At 41.9% G+C, this 26583-nt stretch overlaps 1 protein-coding gene across 1 annotated transcript in view; it reads right to left on the bottom strand.

Annotated features, from left to right (window-relative positions):
- Nucleotides 1–1096: 1096 nt before the first annotated feature.
- The window catches only part of LOC126175053 (serine/threonine-protein phosphatase rdgC), a 1927531-nt gene continuing 1902044 nt past the window's right edge, over nucleotides 1097–26583 (bottom strand). The window contains exon 16 of the mRNA XM_049921565.1: nucleotides 1097–8333. Within this exon, the coding sequence (XP_049777522.1) occupies nucleotides 8098–8333 (236 nt within the window). The 3' untranslated portion in view covers nucleotides 1097–8097. The remainder of the gene's footprint in view (nucleotides 8334–26583) is intronic.

Here is a 26583-nt window from a genome sequence, read left to right as displayed (position 1 = left end):
CACCTAATTCTGCTGAATAACATTTCATTTCATATGAGAAAATACATTATTAAATAATCAAGAATGCTTCAGTAACTCAGGGATGCAGCAAAATATTTGAAGTACACTAAGAAACTGATACTTTTTCCATCATACTAACAGGAGGCATACATCCACATAATCAGTTCAGAGTGTTTCTGAATTAAAGATTGTGTGAGTATGAAGAAATAAGTTCATCAATGAATTGCAGAGCGGTTAATGAAAATTTTTGTGTTTATATTAATTTAGGTGACCAGCTAAAGACTTTTTGCTGATTTATCATGAAGTTTCTATGTTCAGTGGTATTTGGAGATAGTGAAATAATTTGGTAATTGTTTATACCAGTATAACTTCTCAGGTGTTGCCAGAAAAACCTTGTTAATCGACTTACGTTTTTGGGTTAATATTACTCTTTATCATTATAATAAAATGTAGTAACACTTTTCCAATAAGACACTGATGGAAATGTCCAATAAACGGATGCGATTGATCAATTTTTTAAGCCACATGTCCCAGCATCCATTATCTAATTCCCATTTATTAATGATTTTACACTGCATTATCCTATGAATAAACTCTTCTCCATTCTTATGTACCTAGTATGCCCCATTACATCTTGGTATCATGTGTTTACTAAAAATAAGCAACAATATGTGAGAAGTTACTTAATATGACCCATTTCTATTATTTTCAACAACCTGACTTAATTAAGCTGACATATGAGATAATATCATTAATGTACCAGCCTCTAACTAATGAAAGCTTTTTAGCCAAGACACTTCCAAATGGAGTGGATAACAGATTACTTTCTGGGAAACGTTTTCCCATACTGGTGATCAATATGACACTACATACTGCTTCAGTGGTCCCAAAACAAAGTACAAAATACTACAAAAGACCGTAAAATGTCTATGAGTTGATAATGAACAAGGTTACATGATAAGCCCAAAGCATTTAAGGGGTATGGATGAATGACAAATTGTTATCACAACACACAGTAATAAATCTGTTTATAATATATAACATCACATTTCACCAACTCAGGTTTAATACATTTCTGATAACTAGGTGTATATAACTTCAGAAACAAATTTATCCTCTTGCTGATGCCATGCTGAATTTCATAAACATATCGTAGAATTGTAATTATAGATTTTGTTATCACATACAGAGAGTGGTTTTTTTAATCTGTTGCAGTGCTTTAATGCTGTGAGCTGTCATATGACGGACCAACGAGACTGTATCATCACTACATTATATCGCAAACCAATGATGATGATCCCTTACTACAAGATGAAAGAAAACATTTTAAGTTATTCACTACATCAGTGTACAGTTACAAAATGTAACCTGGCCAATTGAAGTTTGCAACTGGTTTTTATTTTTTCATTTTCTTTAAATTATGAGCTCCCATCATATCTCTGTATCTGGATACTCGACCGATAACAAAAAGAAATGCCAAAATTATAGTTACAATAGATCTTACAATGAAGTCATATAGGTAAAGTAAAATTAACTACTAATAATAATGCAGAAAAAACAGTGACTCAACCACCTGCCATACAAAATATAAAAAACCTTCTTTGTTGTTGATCATATCTGGATGTTCCTTGTACTGTATGTATATCATGTGAACACTATGGATGCCATCAGAAGTACTGCATCTAATAAGGGGCCGAAATATATTGAGAAAAAGAAATTTTTACCAATATAGACATGTAAAAAACCAAATAACAGCCATGGGTCGAATAGAATAAGATAAATGATAATTGTGTAAGTAGAGAGTTGTAGGGAGGTAGAAGAAGACCTAGTGAAAGGAAACAGAGACAAATAAATTAAAAAATAGTACTAAAATTTAAATGTGGATCTTGTAGCAAAATAGTTAGGGATTAAAATGTAGCACTATGTTTGAAAGTGATACAAATCTGAGACATATGAAAAAAAATACATTTAAGAACTGTATGTGTGCGAAGTTGCCTGAGATGATTCAGATTACTTACACACAATGGAAAAAGTAGAAAATTTACTCATAGGATCTCCAGTTACAAGGTCAGAATTCTACAATGCTGAAAAACCTACCAACAAGAGATTGACTAGAAGAGGTAACATTACTGTTGAATTATGAAAGAATCTCTGACATAAGCCAAAACTAATAATCTACAAATTGATGTGTGTCCATTATGGTGATGGAATACTACTAATGGAATTAAGAAAAGCCTAATATTACCATAACTCAAAACGAAAATGCCAGTGATAGGTTAGATTATGGAAATTTGGCGTTAGTAGACTATGTACATCAAGAAGTCCACTCAGTGTTGTTAAAAAATTTAAAGCTAAGTTAACATTCTGTTTAGTTGAGTACCAATCTAAATTTAGGAAAGGACATGAAACCAGGAAAACTATAATGGTACCACAAATTATTTTAAAAAACAACAATTCAGGTGAACAGGTAAACAATCATTGACATAGAGAAAAGTTCTAATGGAGTGCACGGGAGGAGTATGTTTAGAAAAGTGTATGAAATTGGAGTAGACAGAAGAGATAAAGGACTGAGTACAGAAATAAATATCACTAGCATTAAGAAAGAGGCTAACATAAGAAGCGTCCAACAAAGCTAACGTCTCTTTCCATTGATATTTAATTAATTCACACCAAAGTGTAACACAGTCAATCAAAAGTGGATCCAAAGGAATTAAAACTAATGATAAACAGAAACATAGTATTCGATTTGCTGATGCTATAGTAATCTAAGCAGGTTCTGAAAAGGAGTATATATATAAAATTTTATCTGATGCCTTGCAGAACCACACACTGAAAAGGAACACAACCCACACTACAATACTGGTGACAGATAAACTGAGGAGACAAATAAGGTGCAAACATCAAGAATCAATGTAAGAAATATTATACTAGTGCAAATTAATTTTGCTACTTGTAAAGTGATGAATGACAAGAGAAGTAAAGTGGATATTGAAATAAGAACTGTAGAGACCAAACAAGCCATTAAAATGAGAATAATTTATTAACAAACATTCACCTCAATGTAGAAACAAATATGATTAATTTGCAGTGTGCTGCAGTTGTGAAGGGTGAACTCAGGGGAAACAAGAAATTAAAAAAAAAACATTGCAAGCAATTTGGATGTAAATTAGAGTATCAGCCACAGAAACATCATGGAGTGAAAGAAAATCCAATGAACGACTAGTAAAGGAAATTAAAAAAAACACGTTGATATTTATAATAGAGAGAAGAAAAACTAAAAGTATCGGTCGCCTAATTCGACGTTACAAGTTCATAAAAACATCTTAGAAGGAAAAAGTCTAGGAAAAATACAGGTCCAGATCATCCATAATACAAAATGCTAACATGAGGAGAGACTTCAGCAACTACAACCAAATGACAAAAATGACTAGAGACAGATAGGCTAATGTTGGCTACGTCAACAAAGCTTGGCCTTTATTGCATGAAGATGATGATGATGATCAAGATAATGTGAAATGCAGTAATTTTTATGAGTCTTATGAGTCTAAACACAAAAAAGACAGAGATATTTACATATTACTTAGTCACCACCGGTCCAAAGTTTGGATCGAAAAGAAGGATGACAAATACGTACTTTATCTCACCATGCCCAGTCTCCCGTTGGGCGTCCGTCACTGACATGTTATGTGACAGAGCTGAAGCGTGGGACAGTTGTTCCAGCGTTGAAGTGTCAAGGAGCAGTGGTTGAGAACTCAATTCATGTCGAATTTTTTCCTAAATAAATAATAATTCTTCTATGACGCAAGAGAAGTAATAGATGAGGATTCACAAAACTTAATCACATCATTAATTAAATACGAAAAGAACACACGTAAGTCGAACAGTTCTAAGGTGTTTCAAAAATGACATGCATTCATTATCGACGCAAGGAAAGGCTCAGACATTTACTTACTGAAAGAACTTGTGGCAGGGCATGCAGCTTGGATTCAAAAATGATCTCAAAAGACACATTTAATAACACTTGTTATAGATTTGCTACCACATAATATTATATATATGTATCTGTATATGCTATAGGTGTATAGGAATACATTCATAAATAATTTATACCCGCATTGTCCTCATTATTGTAAGAAACTGCCGCTGTTCAACATACACGCCCGACATGTACTTTTTCGACTTTCTTTTGAGACATTGTTTCGTAGACCACCTAGTCACATTTGGAGTCATAAATAACACACAAATATAATACGCAGCCAAAATTACCTAGACCTAAATATGATATAAAAGGATTTCAATGGAAATGTTGACTTTTGGTCTCACGAGTAATCCAGTAACAAGGTTCTGCACATGTAACCAAGTTATCAGAATCAGACAGCGCATCTTTCTCTATTTGCATTTTTTTGTAAAACATTCTAGAGATAAATGTTTAAAAACATGTTGCCACTTACGTTTACAGTAACGGTAAATTTAAATTTTCGCTAATTATGTTGTTACAGTCATTTCTATTCTACTAACAATTTAGTTCTGATCAGAAGGCAATGAGAAAAGAAGTGCTGACTAGCGAGGTGCATTCTGTAAAAGAGCAAAGTCCTTGGAAACTTTAATGGTCTTGTAACATACTCTTCTGCACCAATACGAAAAATCGTTCATATACTTTTAAACTTATTGTAGGCATAATTGAACTTTTTATTCTTAAAATCGTAATGGTGTAACTTTTAACAAACCTCTTATTAGCGTCTCTTATAAACACACCCTCTCACAGGCGAAGAAGTTGAGCACCAAACAGAAATGGTCCACATATGTCACTAATCAGTAATCATCTTCAGTACCATATCGTATCTGCGGTATTTTGAAGAGGACTGAGTCCACAAGCTTAATATACTTACTTAATGTAGTCATTCCGTATAATTAGATATCTACGATGTGTTGTTAAGAACTGGGCCCAACCGTATAAGTAGTGACTGAATGTAGTTATTCCACATATGGCTGTTAAAAACATTTATTGCGACCGCAGTCGTCACATACTGTCATTTCCAAGCATAGCGGAATGGGTTAGGACATGACTGCATGCAGTATGTATCTGTGGTATTAAGAATTTGCATCTGAATGTATTTGCGCTTCAATCACAAGATACGAACAGAAACAGCTGGTAAAGGACGGTGGTACACGAAGAACCCTCCACTTCTAAAGCATATATGAGATGTTGCAAGATGTTACATAGTGGAATAATCACGTTGAGTCTGCATAAAGAGAATCATGCTTAGAATGAGTGAATCTTGATCCGTCGGTTCGTAAAAATTCAAGAATTTCCTCGTTCTGTCGTCACATTGATTTCATGCGGAATTTGAAGATGAGAAGGCGGAGATATATATACTGTTACATGCGACTACATGTTGGTGAAATCACCATACTTTATATCACTCAATAATTGTCGTTTCTGAGATAGAGGGGAGTATTAACATCATTCAGAATCACTACAACGCAACGTTCTGTCTCATAATTTTCGATAATGACTTAGTTCAACGACGAAGGAAGCAGTATGTGCGAATTTTTTGGCACAGTTGAGGGAGTGATAGGGCATAGCATGAAAAAAGAGGGAGGGCAGTAATGTCTCAATTTTTGGAAGTATTACATAGGCACTGTTTTGACAGAATGACAGGGAATACTATGCGATACGACTGCAAGACACCACCAGCACCACGAAGAAAGTCCTGTTGCCCCATGTATCAACAGTTGTGAGACAAAGTTCTGGCACAGTATTTTCGTAATACAGCTCTCTGCACACTCAACACACACGTATGTCTGCTGTTTGCTCAATGCTAAAACACTCACGCTACTGAAAAGAGCATCTGCTTTCGACCACATTTGGTTTGAGCTTGCCTCTATACTCGAATCAAATGGTGATAAGCAGAATATTGAGAACCGCTTGCTACTACACTCATACAAAGATTTTATGAGTTTATCTGAAAATTCTCGATGTATGGCGCCGAGGCCGACAGAATTCCACATCCTAGCGACGTGGAACTAACTGTATACTCGTGTTGGCAACTCCGCTGATCGTTTAATGTAATTTGCAGCTCTACAAAAATGGTATTACATCGTCTACATTGATGTTTCCATAATTACTTGTGGATGCTTAACTTGTTTCCTTGTGAGTGTGTATGTATCTACGTTACTCTGTGGGGAAGAAGCTGGATAGCATAATTCCCAGTAAATAAGTAGCACCGTTTGAACATAGGAGGATGCCAAGGTTTCATTGTCTTTATAGTTAAATATATAACACATTCATATCAGAATGCTACATCGTCTCCTTTAAAAATATTTTAGAAAAGTCCTTCTTTACTGATCTTCTCGTTACAATATCCCAAGTAAACTCTGGTTTCCGATTTTCCACCACACACAGGATAATTACTCTACTGTAGAACGTCTAGAACCCTAATAGGAGAGAGTAAGAAAAAATGAAAAATAATTAACTCCTGAAAAGTTCATAGAATACCCATAACAGTAAATTATTTCTTCTTAGCATACCAACCACGCCATAATGGCAGGGGCTTTGTGGGATGATGTTACAATCCTGAATAGAACGAGGTATCCAGTCTGGCCTCGGTAGTGACAAATACTTTTCATTTAACAAAACCTGTTACACATAGTCTTTTATAACACTATTATAGTGTGTTCCTCGTACACTACACAGACATGTATATCATGTAGGGATTGTACAAAACAGCCAGCTTTTTGGGCATTTTTCTTAGACTAGATATTATCCTGCTACTGGAAATTCGAACTGGTTAACGTAGTGCTTTATCACCAAACACACACCCAGGATATATAATATGTGACAGTTTTACATTGTACTGCGGAAGGAACGAAAAAGTAGTGACCACCTTCACTGTTGTTTATGAACATTAGTGGTGAAATTTTAGTCACACGTTTAGGAAAGTTTCGTTTCTGGGTGCTCTTGAATGTTACAGCAAGGAATTGACGGAAACTTGAAAAACCTGTTGTATGTCTCGCATAGATTTCGAAAGAGTAACTCGCTGTTCTTACTGTAATACAGACACATTACTTTCTCTGTCGTAAATAAAACTGTCTTCATCTGTGGGACGATTTTTTCCCACTAATCTCCAAACACGCTTCCTTCTTCAAAGAAGGAATTCAAACGAGAGTACACAGTATACAACATACGTGATTTCTGAGGCCATATACGCTTATCACATCGGTAATGCTTCTCCGCCTTCATTATTTGGTTATTTGGTAGACAAAGCTTGGAAAAGTGCGTTGGGAGTATTGAATACTTATATTCACCACTCGCGAAATTTTATCAGTTTCGCACACTGACAGGTGCTTAAAAAAAGAATTAACACACTGAGCAAACTGAACGAAGAACAACTGGTTATTCGGATAGATTCACTACATCTATTAAGGTTTTCACTGTCCATTCTGCAGTCCTGTTCTTCAAAATAATAAGCTGGGATTCGTTTGAAGGGAGTTGCGATAAAATAAAATTGTATACATCTATGTACGTCGACACGACGCTCTGCATTTAGAAACTCGATAAGTTCACCATCAGAGACATGTACCATTCCAGTTAAACTTCGCGATGTATAATGGATTTTTACTTATCTTTTCACTGTTCTGTACCGTTCGCTTAACTTGAAATACTGCAGCACAATGCATTTATAAGGAAGTTCTACTACGTTTGCTTAAAATTGTGCTTTCAGTTTAAATGGAACAAGCATTGTGTAGGTTACTACCCATATGATACGATACGGAGCAAGTATTGTGAAGGGTAGTATCTGTATGATATCACTTCCTTATTTGATGCTGAGGAAATTCATGTACCGATGTTCATCCTGCATCTTGGAACGTGATGGACGAAACATGAATTGTGAGATCGCGCAACACTGAAACTTCTGAATCTTCTTGAGATCAGCTTCTGCAACACTTTGCTGGGGTTTATAGCAACATCGTTCGGCACAGATGTCCGACGCCGTTGCGAGATACCACGGTCGCACTGTCCCCTTGACGCGTTCTTACACCTGATCAGAGACCGCCGCGGCTGGATGCCGCCAGTGGTGTCGCTGTGTTCTATGTTCACTCGGCACGCGGGGTGCTCTCCTCTGGAGACTCGTACTCGTCGTCGTCGCCCTCGTCGCGGTCCATGTCCACCAGCCGGAAGGTCTCGAGGAACTCGTTCAGGTCGACCAGGCCGTCCTTGTTGATGTCCATGGAGCGGCAGATGTCGAGCAGCTGCTCGGACGAAATGGGGTTCTGCAGGTGTTCGCTCAGCAGTGAACACGCGTCCGAGAACTCCTCCGTCGATATGTAACCTGCAACAGTTTGTTAACAGCATCAGTAAGCTCAGTAATGATGGAAGCTGAAGAAGTTAATTAAAATTTGTGCCACGGCTGGGAGTTGAACCCGTGCCTCCGTGCTTTTAAGAAAGGAAGGCCATTACCCCACTGTGGCACTTCACTCCCGCTCATTTTCCCCTTCTTAGATCACCACTATTGCCGAGGCTCTGTCGTATTGGAATACCACCCCAACATTGGACACAATGGAGAGATCCAGTATCTCAGGTGTAGGTGATTTATACAATCCTGGAAATGGAAAAAAGAACACATTGACACCGGTGTGTCAGACCCACCATACTTGCTCCGGACACTGCGAGAGGGCTGTACAAGCAATGATCACACGCACGGCACAGCGGACACACCAGGAACCGCGGTGTTGGCCGTCGAATGGCGCTAGCTGCGCAGCATTTGTGCACCGCCGCCGTCAGTGTCAGCCAGTTTGCCGTGGCATACGGAGCTCCATCGCAGTCTTTAACACTGGTAGCATGCCGCGACAGCGTGGACGTGAACCGTATGTGCAGTTGACGGACTTTGAGCGAGGGCGTATAGTGGGCATGCGGGAGGCCGGGTGGACGTACCGCCGAATTGCTCAACACGTGGGGCGTGAGGTCTCCACAGTACATCGATGTTGTCGCCAGTGGTCGGCGGAAGGTGCACGTGCCCGTCGACCTGGGACCGGACCGCAGCGACGCACGGATGCATGCCAAGACCGTAGGATCCTACGCAGTGCCGTAGGGGGCCGCACCGCCACTTCCCAGCAAATTAGGGACACTGTTGCTCCTGGGGCATCGGCGAGGACCATTCGCAACCGTCTCCATGAAGCTGGGCTACGGTCCCGCACACCGTTAGGCCGTCTTCCGCTCACGCCCCAACATCGTGCAGCCCGCCTCCAGTGGGGTCGCGACAGGCGTGAATGGAGGGACGAATGGAGACGTGTCGTCTTCAGCGATGAGAGTCGCTTCTGCCTTGGTGCCAATGATGGTCGTATGCGTGTTTGGCGCCGTGCAGGTGAGCGCCACAATCAGGACTGCATACGACCGAGGCACACAGGGCCAACACCCGGCATCATGGTGTGGGGAGCGATCTCCTACACTGGCCGTACACCACTGGTGATCGTCGAGGGGACACTGAATAGTGCACGGTACATCCAAACCGTCATCGAACCCATCGTTCTACCATTCCTAGACCGGCAAGGGAACTTGCTGTTCCAACAGGACAATGCACGTCCGCATGTATCTCGTGCCACCCAACGTGCTCTAGAAGGTGTAAGTCAACTACCCTGGCCAGCAATATCTCCGGATCTGTCCCCCATTGAGCATGTTTGGGACTGGATGAAGCGTCGTCTCACGCAGTCTGCACGTCCAGCACGAACGCTGGTCCAACTGAGGCGCCAGGTGGAAATGGCATGGCAAGCCGTTCCACAGGACTACATCCAGCATCTCTACGATCGTCTCCATGGGAGAATAGCAGCCTGCATTGCTGCGAAAGGTGGATATACACTGTACTAGTGCCGACATTGTGCATGCTCTGTTGCCTGTGTCTATGTGCCTGTGGTTCTGTCAGTGTGATCATGTGATGTATCGGACCCCAGGAATGTGTCAATAAAGTTTCCCCTTCCTGGGACAATGAATTCACGGTGTTCTTATTTCAATTTCCAGGAGTGTAGGTATTAAAATTAAAATTTCTTTGAGATATTTGAGTCTCATCTTTATCTATGATAATGTTGGAAGCTGAAGAAATGAATTAAAATTTGTGCCACAGCCAGGACTTGGAACCACCCATGCTAGCCATTATGCCACTGCTGCTCTAGTGTAGTACCTAGGATTGCTGCATAATATTCTCGGCACGGTAGCTCCGCGTGTTAGGTCAGAAGGGAATATGCCCTCTATAATAAAAAAAAAAAAAACTGAGTTAATGGCCGGCCGCGGTGGTCTAGCGGTTCTAGGCGCTCAGTCCGGAACCGCGAGACTGCTACGGTCGCAGGTTCGAATCCTGCCTCGGGCATGGATGTGTGTGATGTCCTTAGGTTAGTTAGGTTTACGTAGTTCTAAGTTCTAGGGGACTGATGACAACAGATGTTAAGTCCCATAGAGCTCAGAGCCATTTGAACCATTTGAACTGAGTTAATGGACCAACAATGTACACTACTGGCCATTAACATCGCTACACCAAGAAGAAATGCGGATGATAAACGGGTATTCATTGAACAAATATATTATACTAGAACTGACATGTGATTACATTTTCACGCAATTTGGGTGCATAGATCCTGAGAAATCAGTAGCCAGAACAATCACCTCTGGCCGTAATAACGGCCTTGATACGCCTGGGCATTGAGTAAAACAGAGCGTGGATGGCATGTACAAGTACAGCTGCCCACGCAGCTTCAACACGATACCACAACTCATCAAGAGTAGTGACTGGCGTATTGTGACGAGCCAGTTCCTCGGCCAACATTGACCAGACGTTTTCAATTGGTGAGAGATCTGGAGATTGTGCTGGGCAGGGCAGCAGTCGAACATTTTCTGTATCCAGAAAGGCCCGTACAGGACCATACTGAAATATAGGGTTTCGCAGGGATCGAATGAAGGGTAGAGCCACGGGTCGTAACACATCTGAAATGTAACACCAACTGTTCAAAGTGCCGTCAATGCGAACAAGAGGTGACCGAGACGTGTAACCAATGGCACATCATACCATAACGCCGGGTGATACGCCAGTATGGCGATGACGCATACACGCTTCCAATGTGCGTTCACCGCGATGTCGCCAAACACGGATGCGACCATCATGATGCTGTAAACAGAACCGGGATTCATCCGAAAAAATGACGTTTTGCCTTTCGTGCACCCAGGTTCGTCGTTGAGTACACCATTGCATGTGCTCCTGTCTCTGATGCAGCGTCAAGGGTAACCGCAGTCATGGTCTCTGAGCTGATAGTCAATGCTGCTGCAAACGTCAACGAACTGTTCGTGTAGATGGTTGCTGTCTTGCAAGCGTCCCCATCTGTTGACTCAGGGATCGAGAAGTGGCTGCACGATCCGTTACAGCCATGCGGATAAGATGCCTGTCATTTCGACTGCTAGTGAAACAAGGCCGTTGGGATCCACCACGGCGTTCCGTATCACCATCCTGAACCCACCGATTCCATATTCTGCTAACAGTCATTGGATCTCGACCAATGCGAGCAGCGATGTCACGATACGATAAACCGCAATCGCGATAGGCTACAATCTGACCTTTATCAAAGTCGGCATCACAAGAACGTTTCGTCAGGCATGTGCTGTTTGTGTTTGAGAAATCGGTTGTAAACTTTCCTCATGTCAGCACGTTGTAGGTGTTGCTACTGGCGCCAACCTTGTGTGAATGCTCTGAAAAGCTAATCATTTGCATTTCCCAGCATCTTCTTCCTGTCGGTTATATTTCGCGTCTGTAGCGCATCATCTTCGTGGTGTAGCAATTTTAATGGCCAGTATTGTACTTAAACAAGCGTCATGTAACGCCCGCCCCGAACAAATACAACGAACATTAACAAACAAAATGAGATCAACCGAAACAAAAATATGCAAGGAAGCCTGGGTTCAAGTCCCAGCCACGATACAAATTTTTATTCATTGCTTCAGCAGAAAACTCAAGTGTCTCAAGAAAACTTCAATTTGTATATTAGTTATCTCATTTTACAATTTGTCCCATTTTAATAGAAAACCGATGACTATGTTATATGAAGTGCAATTATTGCTTCACTGTCTGTCAGCTACAGTATGCTGCAATCTTAGCTAGCAATAGTCACAATCAGGTTGGGTCCTCAGTGCTGTGAATGATTAGCGCAGCTGGATGGATTGTTGAGATATGAGGTTAGTATTGGTGCTGAGAAATCGGCGCAACTCCCAGTTTCAGACCTAACTGGGTTCTGCAGCAAACTTCAGCTCGTAATACCAAATACTCTTCAAAAATCACTAGAGGATCTGCAAAAGGTCATGGTACACAGCAAGGTAAAGAGTCCGTGCAGGATATGGTGGCCTATGCACAGTGGCCAATTTTCGTCCAAACGGCTGGGCGAGTTCATTCGTTTGTTGAGAATGAGAGACCGACAGTGTTTGCCATCTTTCGGCCGGTCGGCGATGGCAGAATTGAGGCGCTCACACGCAATATTTCTCAAACGATTTTGTGGAAACTATTCTGTATAAAAATTTCTTTTTTGCGTTAGTTGTAGCTTTATATGTCAGGGTCATTTCGTTGATGGTCACAGTTACCGTGATATTTACTTCGAAGTAAGGCCCAACGAGAAATTCGAAAAAGTTTGCAATGAGAAATCGGGGTCGCTATGATTTTGCGTTTTGAGTATATTACATAATATGTTGCTGTGTATGAAATTTGGCTAACATGTTGAATTTTTCATTACACTTGGTGGAGGTTTCTATTGTCACTGATCTCGCGAAAATTGATCTAACACGCTCATTTGCGATGGCGTCACGCCAGCAATAAAATCAGAGTGAAATATCCATAGCATTCCTCATATTTCATAAACGAGTTGATATATCGAAAAGAGATTTTGGCAAATGATCAACACGCAAAAAAACAGAGTATTTTTCCACATTTTTACTATGCGAAACTTCATTATCTACCGTGTTTTCCCACTAACTACAGTCTTTTTAATGAAAAATTTAATTTTTATGCGCCATCGGTAGCTGGTGAAATGAGAAATACTATGGGTTTGCGTACAAAAGAATTGAGGAATTACACAGTATGTGCCTTTTCATAAACTACTGACCTTACATTTCCTGATTTCTTCACTTAACAAATTTAATGAACTGCTGTTTCAGAATTCTCTCGCAACTGTATCTGCACAACATGTTAATGAGTTTAGTTTACATACATTCTGCTGTGTTTGGGCACAAGAAGCAAATAATTTTAACATGGAAACAAATTAATGTGTAGGGTTTTGCTGAGAATCCGCCACTGGTGATGCTTCTCTGAAAGTTACAAATGGTTAACAGGCCATGTGACAATAAATCGCTGCATTTTCAGCTGAATTATTTTTAGATACTTACCAAAGCAGAGGTAACAGCTCTTTTTGTATGGTCACAAAGCAAATGTATATGTGAAGGGGCTCCACTTAATATACCCAAAAAATATATATATATATATATATATTAGAGCTCAGGCTTTAGTTTGGAACGGCACTTCCCCTCCAGCCCTCGGTATTTCCCCTAGCGCCTGCCCCTAATCCCCACCACTACCATTCTCCGCACAGGTGCCCTGCCGACTGCGCATCTACCAGCTACGGTATTTTGCGCGGACTAAACCAGATGGGTACGTCATGGTGAGACAAAGATTCCGAAATCAGATACCGAATAGTAGGACGTGTCCAGGTGCAGATATAGACTTAAACAACAATTGTACCGTTGGGGAGTACGGCGCACTTTAAGAAAATCGTCACGAAGAATTAACGTGGAAAGCAGTGACATGGGTATAATGCAACGTGTTTGAACTTCTCTTAGGCTGTGGATACTGCCTTAATAAATACCACAGTAGCGAGTCCATTTGAAGAGGAACGGACGTCCCCAAAAAGTGTGTTGGGTGGGCAAGCAGCTAGTTCTCACTTGCTGGACCACTTCTTTCTGCCCAGAGGTTCACTGCCCTGGCATCATCCCAGTCATTGGAACGGTGAGCTTTCCCGCCTGTCTCATGAAAAAGAAGACACTCAGTTCGAACTTGAATTTTTTTAACAGTTGCCGTCATCTTGAAAAAAATTATCAATTCCTCTCAAAATGACGCCAGGCTAAATCTATTTAGAGATTTCGGTCCCCCTGTAAGTTGTTAATTATCGTTACAGTGTTCCTTTCTTCTTTGAACTTTCTGTTATGCCTTAATTTCCATTTGAATTTCTAGATACTTCGCAATAAAACTGGTATGTAAATCACGAATACGCTAGCGGGTTGCTGATCATCAAAGGAGCCCAAATATGTAGCCTAGTTTGTTACTTAATTTCCACATGACTATCCTTTGTCCCAGGCCTTGTGCAGCTGTCGATGCATATGTCACAGCACGAGACGTTCCCAACTGGCTTCATAACGCGTGGTGTTACAAATTTCCATACTTAATTTGGTATCTGTTATCTTAACTGATTAAACATGACGTCTGGGAAATGTAAGTTTTCGTTTCCACTTCCATCTCTTACTGTTTTATTTTGTTTTTGTTTCCAAATATTCATTGTGTCCTCCCACCATCCACTCAAAGCCATAAAACCTGCAGAGAAATTGGCCTTCACTGCTTGCTGTACATAATATTCACTAAAATTATCACCAACAGCTTATAAAACAGGCAGTGATCCATAAGGACAAGCAGGCTTCAGAAGAAGTTGGAGCCTAAGAAAAGACTCAGGCATCACCGAACATATCACAGTGCTACGACTATGAATTACCGTTTTCTCTGGAACGCAAAATTTGTAACAGCTTTTGACACAGTCTGAACAAAATCTGCACAAACAGTCATTATGAAATACGGCACTTACGTTAGAATATTGAGTATTGTACACTCCTGGAAATTGAAATAAGAACACCGTGAATTCATTGTCCCAGGAAGGGGAAACTTTATTGACACATTCCTGGGGTCAGATACATCACATGATCACACTGACAGAACCACAGGCACATAGACACAGGCAACAGAGCATGCACAATGTCGGCACTAGTACAGTGTATATCCACCTTTCGCAGCAATGCAGGCTGCTATTCTTCCATGGAGACGATCGTAGAGATGCTGGATGTAGTCCTGTGGAACGGCTTGCCATGCCATTTCCACCTGGCGCCTCAGTTGGACCAGCATTCGTGCTGGACGTGCAGACCGCGTGAGACGACGCTTCATCCAGTCCCAAACATGCTCAATGGGGGACAGATCCGGAGATCTTGCTGGCCAGGGTAGTTGACTTACACCTTCTAGAGCACGTTGGGTGGCACGGGATACATGCGGACGTGCATTGTCCTGTTGGAACAGCAAGTTCCCTTGCCGGTCTAGGAATGGTAGAACGATGGGTTCGATGACGGTTTGGATGTACCGTGCACTATTCAGTGTCCCCTCGACGATCACCAGTGGTGTACGGCCAGTGTAGGAGATCGCTCCCCACACCATGATGCCGGGTGTTGGCCCTGGGTGCCTCGGTCGTATGCAGTCCTGATTGTGGCGCTCACCTGCACGGCGCCAAACACGCATACGACCATCATTGGCACCAAGGCAGAAGCGACTCTCATCGCTGAAGACGACACGTCTCCATTCGCACCTGTCGCGACACCACTGGAGGCGGGCTGCACGATGTTGGGGCGTGAGCGGAAGACGGCCTAACGGTGTGCGGGACCGTAGCCCAGCTTCATGGAGACGGTTGCCAATGGTCCTCGCCGATACCCCAGGAGCAACAGTGTCCCTAATTTGCTGGGAAGTGGCGGTGCGGTCCCCTACGGCACTGCGTAGGATCCTACGGTCTTGGCGTGCATCCGTGCGTCGCTGCGGTCCGGTTCCAGGTCGACGGGCACGTGCACATTCCGCCGACCACTGGCGACAACATCGATGTACTGTGGAGACCTCACGCCCCACGTGTTGAGCAATTCGGCGGTACGTCCACCCGGCCTCCCGCATGCCCACTATACGCCCTCGCTCAAAGTCCGTCAACTGCACATACGGTTCACGTCCACGCTGTCGCGGCATGCTACCAGTGTTAAAGACTGCGATGGAGCTCCGTATGCCACGGCAAACTGGCTGACACTGACGGCGGCGGTGCACAAATGCTGCGCAGCTAGCGCCATTCGACGGCCAACACCGCGGTTCCTGGTGTGTCCGCTGTGCCGTGCGTGTGATCATTGCTTGTACAGCCCTCTCGCAGTGTCCGGGGCAAGTATGGTGGGTCTGACACACCGGTGTCAATGTGTTCTTTTTTCCATTTCCAGGAGTGTATATGTTAGTGCTCTAAAATGCAGCCGCGCGGTCTCAAGCGCCTTGCCACGGTTCGCGTGGCTTCCCCCGTCGGAGGTTCGAGATCTCCCACGGGCATGGGTGTGCGTATGTTGTCCTTAGCGTAAGTTAGTTTAAGTTAGAATGAATAATGTGTAAGCCTAGGGACCGATGATCTCAGCAGTTTGATCCCATAGGAATTTACCACAAACCTCAAAATCTCTCTAAAATCGTTCATTGTTAATCGGGATAGTGATAAATTGAGAATTTCTAGGTAATCGTGGTATATCATATCTTCAAAAGAGTTCTTACCAGCCCTAAACGAAGTTGTCAGTCTCTTAACATGAGATAATTTAGATGGAATATTCGTCAATAGAATATACATCAACAACCTTCGATTGGTTGAATTCCTATGTAGTTTTCCTCTAGCGTAGATGAACTCCACCATCTATTCTACGCCTACATCTAGATAAATATTGCGCAGACTGCCGTACGGTACATAGCGGAGAGTACTTTGCACCATTTCGTCGTTTACCTTCCTACTCTACTCTCAAATGAGGCAAAGGAAAAGCCATTACTATATATCTCCGTACGAGTCTTAATTTATCTTTTCGTATCTTCGTGGTCATTCTACGAAATGTATACTGGCAGCTATAGAATCGTTCTGTAGTCAGCTGCACACACCAGTTGTCTACATTGTCTCAATAGTGTTTCGTGTAAAAACCATCCTCTTTCTTACATGGGTTCCCATAGCAGTTCACGAAGCATCTCCGTAATACTCCTATGTTGTTCGAACTTAACAGTAACAACTCTAGCAGTACGCCCATTAACTGCTTCGACATCTTCCTTTAATTCCACCTGATAGGGATCCCAAGCACCTGAGCAGTACTCAAAAACGGGTTGCACTAGCGTTCTCTATGCGATCTCCGTTGTAAACCCGGTACACTTTCCTAAAAGTCACCCAATAAACTGAAGTGGACCATTGGCCTTCCCTGCTACAGTCCTTCTTTGCTCGTTTCATTTCGTGTTACTTAGCAACGCTACGTCTACATATATAATCGACACGACTGTGTCAAGCATGGCTAGAGGGTAAAAGAACGGACTGTCACAATTACAGACCAATGTACCTAATATCAGTTTGAGCAGAATACTTGAACATATTCTCAGCTGAAATATAAAAATATAGGTTTGAATCCGAGAATCTTATGTGTACATATCAGCACGGTTTTAGAAAGCAACGCTCGTGCGAAAATCAACTTGCCCTTTCTGTCACACGATACTCTGCAAACTATGGATCAAGGACAACAAGCAGATGCCATATTTCTAGTGTTTCGCAGAGAATTTGACGCTGTGCGTCACTGCTGGCTGTTAAGGAAGGTACGAGCATATGGAATCGGTTACCAGATATGTGGGTGGCTCGAAGACGTTTGAGGTAACAGAACCCAGTATGTTGTGCTCGACGGAAAGTGTTCATCAGAGGCAAGGGTATCGTCAGGTGTGCCCCAGGGCACTGTAATAGGACCAATAGTATTTTCTATATACATAAATGGTTTGGCGGACAGGGTGGGCTGAAATCTGCGGTTGTTTGCCGATGATGCTGTGGTGTACAGGAAGTGACGAAGCTGAGTGACTGTAGGAGTATACAAGATGAATTAGAAAAGTTTCTAGTTGGTATGATGAATGTAGAAAAATGCAAGTTAATGCGGATGAGTAGGGTAAACATACTTGTAATGTTTGAAAACAGCAATAGAAGTGTCGTGCTTCACACAGTCGCGTCTTTTAAATACCTGAGCATAACGTTGCAAAGCGACGTGAAATGGAACGACCATGTGAGGATTGTGGTAGAGAAGGCGAATAGTTAACTTCGGTATATTGGGAGAATTTTGGGACAGTGCGGTTCATCAGTAAACGAGACCGCATATATGAGGCTAGTGTCACATATTCTTAGCCACTTCTCGAGTGCTTTGGATCCGTACCAGATCGGACTAAAGGAAGACATCAGAGGATTTCTGAGGCACGCTGTTAAATTCGTTACCAGTAGCTTCGAGCAACACGCGAGTGTTACGAGATGCTTCGGGATCTCAAACGGTAATCCCTGGAGGGAAGGTTACATTCTTTTCGAGGAACGCTGTTGATAAAAAATTAGAGAACCGGCATGTGAAGCTTAATTTGACTGCCGCTAATATACATTTCGTGCAAGGACCACGAACATAAGACACGAGAAATTAGGGCTTACACGGAGGCGTGTAAACAGTCCTTTTCCCTCCTTCTATCTGTAGTGGAACAGGAAAGGGAATCACCAGTAGCGGTATAGGATACCACTGCCACGCGCCGTACGATGACTTGTGGAATATGTATGTAGATCTAGACGTAGAAGCACCTCTCCACTAATACTGTAGGTTTGCAGTTTTAAGTACTGGAGATAAATGTAATTTTAGCCGTTAAGAGATGCCTTCTACCCAAGCATGTTGCAAAAAAGTATCTATAGAGCATCTGCTGAATTCTTTCTCTTTGAGGGAACTACTGAAATATGGATATACTTCGATGATAAAAGAAAGGATAAAGAGTGTGTGCTCTCCAGGTATTCTACCCACAGATTTTACTCAGTATTCACAACAAAACTCTACCATCTGGTGAGCAAGATGTATGAGACAGGCTAAATACCCTCAGACTTCAAGAAGAAGAATTCCAATCCCAAAGAAAGCAGGTGTTGACAGATGTGAAAATTACCGAACTATCAGTTTAATAAGTCACGACTGCAAAATACTTACGCGAATTCTTTACAGACGAATGGAAAAACTGGCAGAAGCCGACACGTGAGGCAATACTAACCCTAAGACTTTTCTTAGAAGAAAGATTAAGGAAAGGCAAACCTACGTTTCTAGCATTTGTAGACTTAGAGAAGGCCTTTGACAATGTTGCCTGTAATAAACTCTTTCAAATTCTAAAGGTGACCGTGGTAAAATACAGGGAGCGAAAGGCTATTTACAATTTACACAGAAACCAGATGGCAGTTATAAGAGTCGAGGTGCATGAAAGGGAAGCAGCAGTTGGGAAGGGAGTGAGACAGGGTTGTAGCCCCTCACTGATGTTATTCAATCTGTATATTGAGCAAGCAGTAAAGGAAACAAAAGAAAAATTCGGAGTAGGTATTAAAATCCATAGAGACGAAATAAAAACTTTGACGTTCGCTGATGACATTGTAATTCTGTCAGAGGCAGCAAAGGACCAGGAAGAGCAGTTGAACAGAATGGACAGTGTCTTCAAAGGAGGATATAAGATGAACATCAACAAAAGCAAAACAAGGATAATGGAATGTAGTCGAATTAAATCGGATGGTGCTGAGGGAATTAGAGTAGGAAATGAGACTCTTAAAATAGTAAATGAGTTTTGCTATTTGGGGAGCAAAATAACTGAGGATGCTCGAAGTAGAGAGGATATAAAATGTAGACTGGCTATGGCAAGGAAAGCGTTTCTGAAGAAGAGAAATTTGCTAACATCGAGTATAGATTTAAGCGTCAGGAAGTCGTTTCTGAAAGTATTTGTATGGAGCATAGCCATGGACGATAAATAGTTGGCACAAGAAGAGAATAGAAGCTTTCGAAATGTGGTGCTGCAGAAGAATACTGAGGACTAGATCGGTAGATCACATAACTATGAGGACGTACTGCACAGAATTTGGGAGGAGTTTGTGGCACAACTTGACTAGAAGAAGGGATCGGTTGGTAGGACATATTCTGAGGTATCAAGGGATCACTAATTTAGTATTCGTGGGCAGCATGGAGGGTAAAAATCGTAGGGGGAGACCAAGAGATGAATACACTATGCAGATTCAGAAGGATGTAGATTGCAGTAGGTACTGGGAGATGAAGAAGCTTGCACGGGATAGAGTAGCATGGAGAGCTGCATCAAACCAGTCTCAGGACTGAAGACCACAATAACAACATTCATTCAGTTTCGATAATTCCTTAATCTCATCCAATATTTGTAGCCTGTTGTGTTAGGGTATCAACAATGGACCCTATATGCGTTTAGAATGAGGCAGAGATCAAAGCAACGGTCAAAGCCGTAACCTGATAGCCGGCTGGAGTGGCCGAGCGGTTCTAGGCGCTACGTTCTGGAACTGCGCGACTGCTACGGTCGCAGGTTCGAATCCTGCCTCGGGCATGGATGTGTGTCATGTTCTTAGGTTAGTTAGGTTTAATTAGCTCTAAGTTGTAGGGGACTGATGACCTCAGCAGTTAAGTCCCATAGTGCTCAGAGCCATTTGAACCATTTTCGTAACCTGATCTTACTGCAATCTGAAGTCAAGTTTTGAAATCGCACAGTCTCATAACAAATATCATACCCCAGCTTTACAAAACTCTGACCCAATCCGTATGGTTGAAAAACGCAGAGTGTCCGAAAAAAAGAAATAATTACAAAGTTTTCTCGTTTCCGAGCAGAAAGTCTTAAGGAATATCTATGGCCCGACACGAGATGAGATTGTTGGGGATTACACGATCCGGTGTAACTGTTAAGTGGGTGAGTTCTACAACAATCCAAATACTGTGCACCTGATGAGAATCGAACAACTTGTATGGACAAGTCATTTCGATCGGCTGAATAAACATCGATGGGCTTTGAAATACGTGGATTTTCTTCCCCGCGGAGGAATACCACAAGATAGGACCAGAGAGAAGTGGCAAGAGGGCATCCATAAGCATTTTCTGTAGACCGATATAGAGGGTGATTGGCGGTAGAAAGTAGGAAACAGATTGCAGTGGAAGAGGGGCCTTTTAGCTGCACGCGGTCCTATAGAACTGATCACGTAAGGAGTAAAGAAGAAGAGATCACATATTTCTAATTTTGGTCATGATATGATCCGTACCGTTATCTACTACTCTAGGTAGTAGAGCAGCTGAACGCATATTTAACGATGGCTTTTTGCTGTTTATTTCGGATATAAATAATGAATCTCTCTGAGAGCCTGCTCTGAACGTGTAACAGGAACTTCTTGACGACTACATTTTTGACCTAGTTATGACTTACTGTCACAGAGCAAATGAAAAGTATCTTGTTACTTCACAAATCACAAGCGCATCAAATGTAATATGGTACACTCAGTGAAGTTACTAACTCAGTAAAGGATTCTCATTTTTGTAGTCACTGCAGCCCTGAACGGACAGTCATGATTCAAACTGAATAGTCATGAAAATATTTTAGTGCTCCTTCCACTATATATATATATATATATATATATACGCTAGTGGAAGGAGCACTAATATATATATATATATATATATATATATATATATATATATATATATATATATATATATATATATGTGTGTGTGTGTGTGTGTGTGTGTGTGTGTGTGAGAGATTAAGATAGATATGTGAACACAAAATAAGCAGTCTTGCATATGCGGATGACTTAGTTGTGATGGCAGATTCGATTGAAAGTTTGCAAAGTAATATTTCAGAGCTAGATCAGAAATGTAAGGACTATGGTATGAAGATTAGCATCTTCAAAACGAAAGTAATGTCAGTGGGAAAGAAATATAAACGGATTGAGTGCCAAATAGGAGGAACAAAGTTAGAACTGGTGGACGGTTTCAAGTACTTAGGATGCATATTCTCACAGGATGGCAACATAGTGAAAGAACGGGAAGCGAGGTGTAGCAAAGCTAATGCAGTGAGCGCTCAGCTACGATCTACTCTCTTCTGCAAGAAGGAAGTCAGTACCAAGGCTAAGTTATCTGTGCACCGTTCAATCTTTGGACCAACTTTGTTGTATGGGAGCGAAAGCTGGGTGGATTCAGGTTACCTTATCAACAAGGTTGAGGTTACGGATATGAAAGTAGCTAGGATTATTGCGGGTACTAGTAGATGGGAACAATGGCAGGAGGGTGTCCACAATGAGGAAATCAAAGAAAAACTGGGAATGAACTCTATAGATGTAGCAGTCAGGGCGAACAGGCTTAGATGGTGGGGTCATATTACACGCATGGGAGAAGCAAGGTTACCCAAGAGGCTCATGGAGTCAGCAGTAGAGGGTAGGAGGAGTCGGGGCAGACCGAGGAGAAGGTACCTGGAGTCGGTTAAGAATGATTTTGAAGTAATAGGTTTAACATCGGAAGAGGCACCAATGTTACCACTGAAAAGGGGATCATGAAGGAACTGTATAAGGGGGGATATGCTCCAGACTGAACGCTGAAAGGCATATTCAGTCTTAAATGATGATGATGATGATGATGATACGTGTGTGTGTGTGTGTGTGTGTGTGTGTGTGTGTGTGTGTGTGTGTGTGTGTGTGAGGGAGGGAGAGAGAGAGAGAGAGAGTTATTAAACTACATGAAGAAACCACATAAAAAACGTAAATTAGTTACCAGCTACGGCGTACACTCGTTTTATTCAACATGTAAACGTCACTACAGATATTCGGATACAGATTATAACTTCTTCGATTTGCCTGCCATCATTGGCGATGGTATGGCGCAGTCGAATAGCGAAAGTGTGCATGACCCGCAGAAGTGTCAGAACACCGATACCGTCGACTATCACCTGAATGGTTGTTTTCAGCTCAGCAGTGGTTTAAGCGTTGTTGCTGTACATGTTGTCTTTAATATAGCACCATAGAAAGGAGTCGCCTGTGTTCAGATCCGGAGAATATGGCGGCCAATCGGGGCATATGCCAGTGGCCTCTGGGTACTCCAGAGCGAGAATGCGGTCCGCAGAGTGCTCCTTCAGGATATCAGACACTCTCCTGCTTCGATGGGGTCGAGCTCCGTCTTGCATGAACCACAACTTGTCAAAATCAGGGTCACTTTGGATAATGGGGATGAAATCCCCTTCCACAACTTTCACACAACGTTCAGTAATAACAGTGCCATCATGGAATATCGCACCGACTATTCCGTGACTGGACATTGCACACCACACAGTTAGCTGCTGAGGGTGAAGAGAATTTTCGATCGGGAAATACGGATTCTGATTCACTCAAAAGCGCCACTTTTGCGTATTGACGAACCAGTCCATATAAAAGTGGGCTTCGTCGCTAAACCAAACCATACAGCGCATACTAAATCCCATCATACCCTGCGGCCAACCGTGCAATCTGAACGTCCTAACGCAAAACGCTCAGAAGTTATCGATTTTATTTCATATAGTTCAATAATTGTCACCCTGCATATGTGAAAAAAGTACAGAGGAAGCCACACAGAGGAGTTCGGCGCGGTACATAGTCTGGCAAATGGCCCTAAAAGTGTAAACTGTTGATGTGTGTGAATTCCTATGGGACCAAACTGCTGAGGTCATCGGTCCCTAGACTTAAACACTATTTAAACTTTCTTATGCTACGAACAACACATACACCCATGCTCAATGGAGGACTCGAACATCTGGCGGGAGGGGCCGCGCAATCCGTTACATGACGCCTCAAAGTACGCGGCCACTCCGCGCGGCTATATAACTGTAAAGTATTACATGTGAATAGATGGAAAGAGCAACCATTGTTCAGTGCCCTATTGGCGACAAAAGTCACAGAAAACAGTACGAACCAAGAAATACGTTTGGGTATAATAGTCCAGAGTGACCAAAACTGGAAATAACACATAAAACTAGTTCAAGCGTAAGCATATTGTAGTCTGGTACTCATATACTTCACCCACGGAGCTGGTAGCTTCTAAAGTGTGTTCGTCTGTCTGACGTCTTACGTGGTAGAATTAGTGGAGGAGTAAGAGATGGTCCAAAGAAAGGGGCCCGTCCTACCGTGAGTACGATTAGTAAGCGCGGGAGCATTACGGAGATACTCATTAATTGATACTCATTAATTATCCAGTGGCAGACGCTATAAAAATACGTGCTTAACGGAGAGGTTTGTTGTGAAAAGAGCCTAGGTTCCAAGGTGCATCAGCCCTCTTACGAACATTTCGTCGAACGTAGATGGTTGGATTCGAGCTAATACGTAGGATTATCGACACATGTTCGACCCGCGCACCATTCGTAATCAGGACAGGACAAAGAAAATTGTAGTGACTCCAAGGTAACCTTTCCACGTACCGAAAAATGGCTTCATGAGCACAGACGTATACATTGTTACGTGTGGGAAATTATGTATTAGTAATGCTCGTTGTAATACTTGCACAAGGTAAAATCCAAATAATCGTAGAAAAAATAAATATTTTGTCCAAGGTATCTTCAGCTGCTATAGGTGCCGAAACTTATCTGTGATCACTATGTAATAAATTGTGTTCTGCGTTCTACATTCGAATAACAGGATCTCGTTGTTGTGAGAATTTGAGCCGATTCTACATGTTGTCGTGGTCTTCAGTCCGAAGACAGATTTGATTCAGCTCTTCATGCTACTCTACTCCGCCCAAGCGTCTTCATCTCCAAGTAACTATTGCAACTTACATTCTTCTGAATCTGCTTGCTGTGTTCAACCCTTAGTGTCCCTCTACGATTTTTATCCCCCACACTACCGTTCAATATTAAACTCATGAACCCTTGAAGTCTCAGAATGAGTCCTACCAATCCTTCTTATAGAAAGGTTCTGCCACAAATTTCTTTGCTCTCTAATTCTGTTCAGTACTTCCTAATTAGTCGCGTGATCTACCCATCTAGGTTTCAGCATTCTTGTGTAGCACCGTATCTCAAAATCATCTGATCTCTTCTTATGTGAACTGTCTTTCGTCCATGTTTCAACCTTCAGAAAATACTTCCTAACACTTAAGTCTATATTCTATGTTCACAAATTTCTCTTCTTCAGAACGCTCGTCATGCGTTCGCTAGTCTACAGTTTACATCCTCTCTACTTCGGCCATCATCAGCCGAAGTCGTAGGGTTAGTATTGTCCCGCATGTTCCTAAATTTCTCCAGAATCCATGCTGATCTTTTCCGAGGTCGGCTTCTACCAGTTTTTCTATTCTTCTGTATAAAACTCGTGTCAGTATTTTGCAAACATGACTTATTAAACTGATAATTCGATAATATTCACATCTTGCAGAATCTGCTTTCTTTGAAATTGGAATTATTATATTCTTGAAATCTGAGGGTCTTTCACCTGTTTCATGTGTCTTGCTCACGAGATGGAAGAGTTTTGTTACGACTGGCTCTCCCACTATTCCAGTGACCTTCTTTGTACTTAGATCTTTCCGAACTTTGTCGAATTATTCACATAGTGTCATATTCCCATCTCATCTTCATCTACGTCCTCTTCAATTTCTATAATATTACCCTCAAGTACATCTCACTAGCACAGACCCTCTACGTACTCCTTCCACCTTTCAGCTTTTCCTTCTTTGCTTAGGACTGTTTTTGCATCTGAGCTCTTGATATTCAGCTTTTTCTCTTTCCTCCAAAGGCCTCTTTAATTTTCCATCTGTGTTTCCCGTAGTGATATGTAGTTCCAAATCCTTGTGTTTGTCCTCTAACCATTCCAGCTTAGACGTTTTGCACTTCCTGTCAATCTCATATTTTAGCCTTTCGTATTCCCTTTCGGCTGCTTCATTTATTACATTTTTAAATTTTCTCCTTTCATTAGTTGAATTAAATATCTGTCTCGTTATCCCAGAATTTCTACCAGCCCTCGTCTTTTTACTTTCTGATCCTCTGCTGCCTTCACTATTTCACCTATCAAAGCTACCCATTCTTCTTCTACAGTATTCCTTTCCCCTGTTCTTGTCAATCTTTCCCTGATTTTTCCTCTGAAACTCACAACAGCCTCTCATTCTTTTAGTTTATCCAGGTTCCATCTCCTTAATTTCCCACCCGTTTGCAATTTATTCAGTTTTAATCTACAGTTCATGACCAATAAATTATGGCCAGAGCCCACATATGCCCCTAGAAATGCCTTACAATTTAAAATCTGGTTCCTAAACCTCTGTATCACCATCGTATAATCAACGTGAAACATTTCAGTGTCTCCAGGCCTCTTCCACGTATACAGCCTTCTATCATGACTCTTAAACCAAGTGTTAACGATGATTACATTATGCTCTGTGCAAAATTCTATCACACGGCTTTCTCTTTCATTTCTTTTCCCCAGTCCACATTCCCATACTGTTTTTATTTCTCTTCATTTACCTACTATCAAATTCCAGTTCCAAATCGGTATCAAATGTTCGTCTCCCTTGACCATCTGAATAATATTTTCTATCTCATTATAGATTTCTTCACTCTCTTCATTATCTGTGGACCCAGTTCGAATATAAATTCGTATCACTGTAGTCGGTGTCGGCTTTGTGTCTATCTTGGCTACAATAATGCGTTCACTATGCTGTTCATAGTAGCTTATCTC

Source organism: Schistocerca cancellata, chromosome 3 (genome assembly GCF_023864275.1).
Source record: "Schistocerca cancellata isolate TAMUIC-IGC-003103 chromosome 3, iqSchCanc2.1, whole genome shotgun sequence".
Lineage (NCBI taxonomy): Eukaryota > Metazoa > Arthropoda > Insecta > Orthoptera > Acrididae > Schistocerca > Schistocerca cancellata.
Note: the sequence above shows the minus strand (reverse complement) of the source record. Positions and strands in the feature narration are given on the sequence as shown.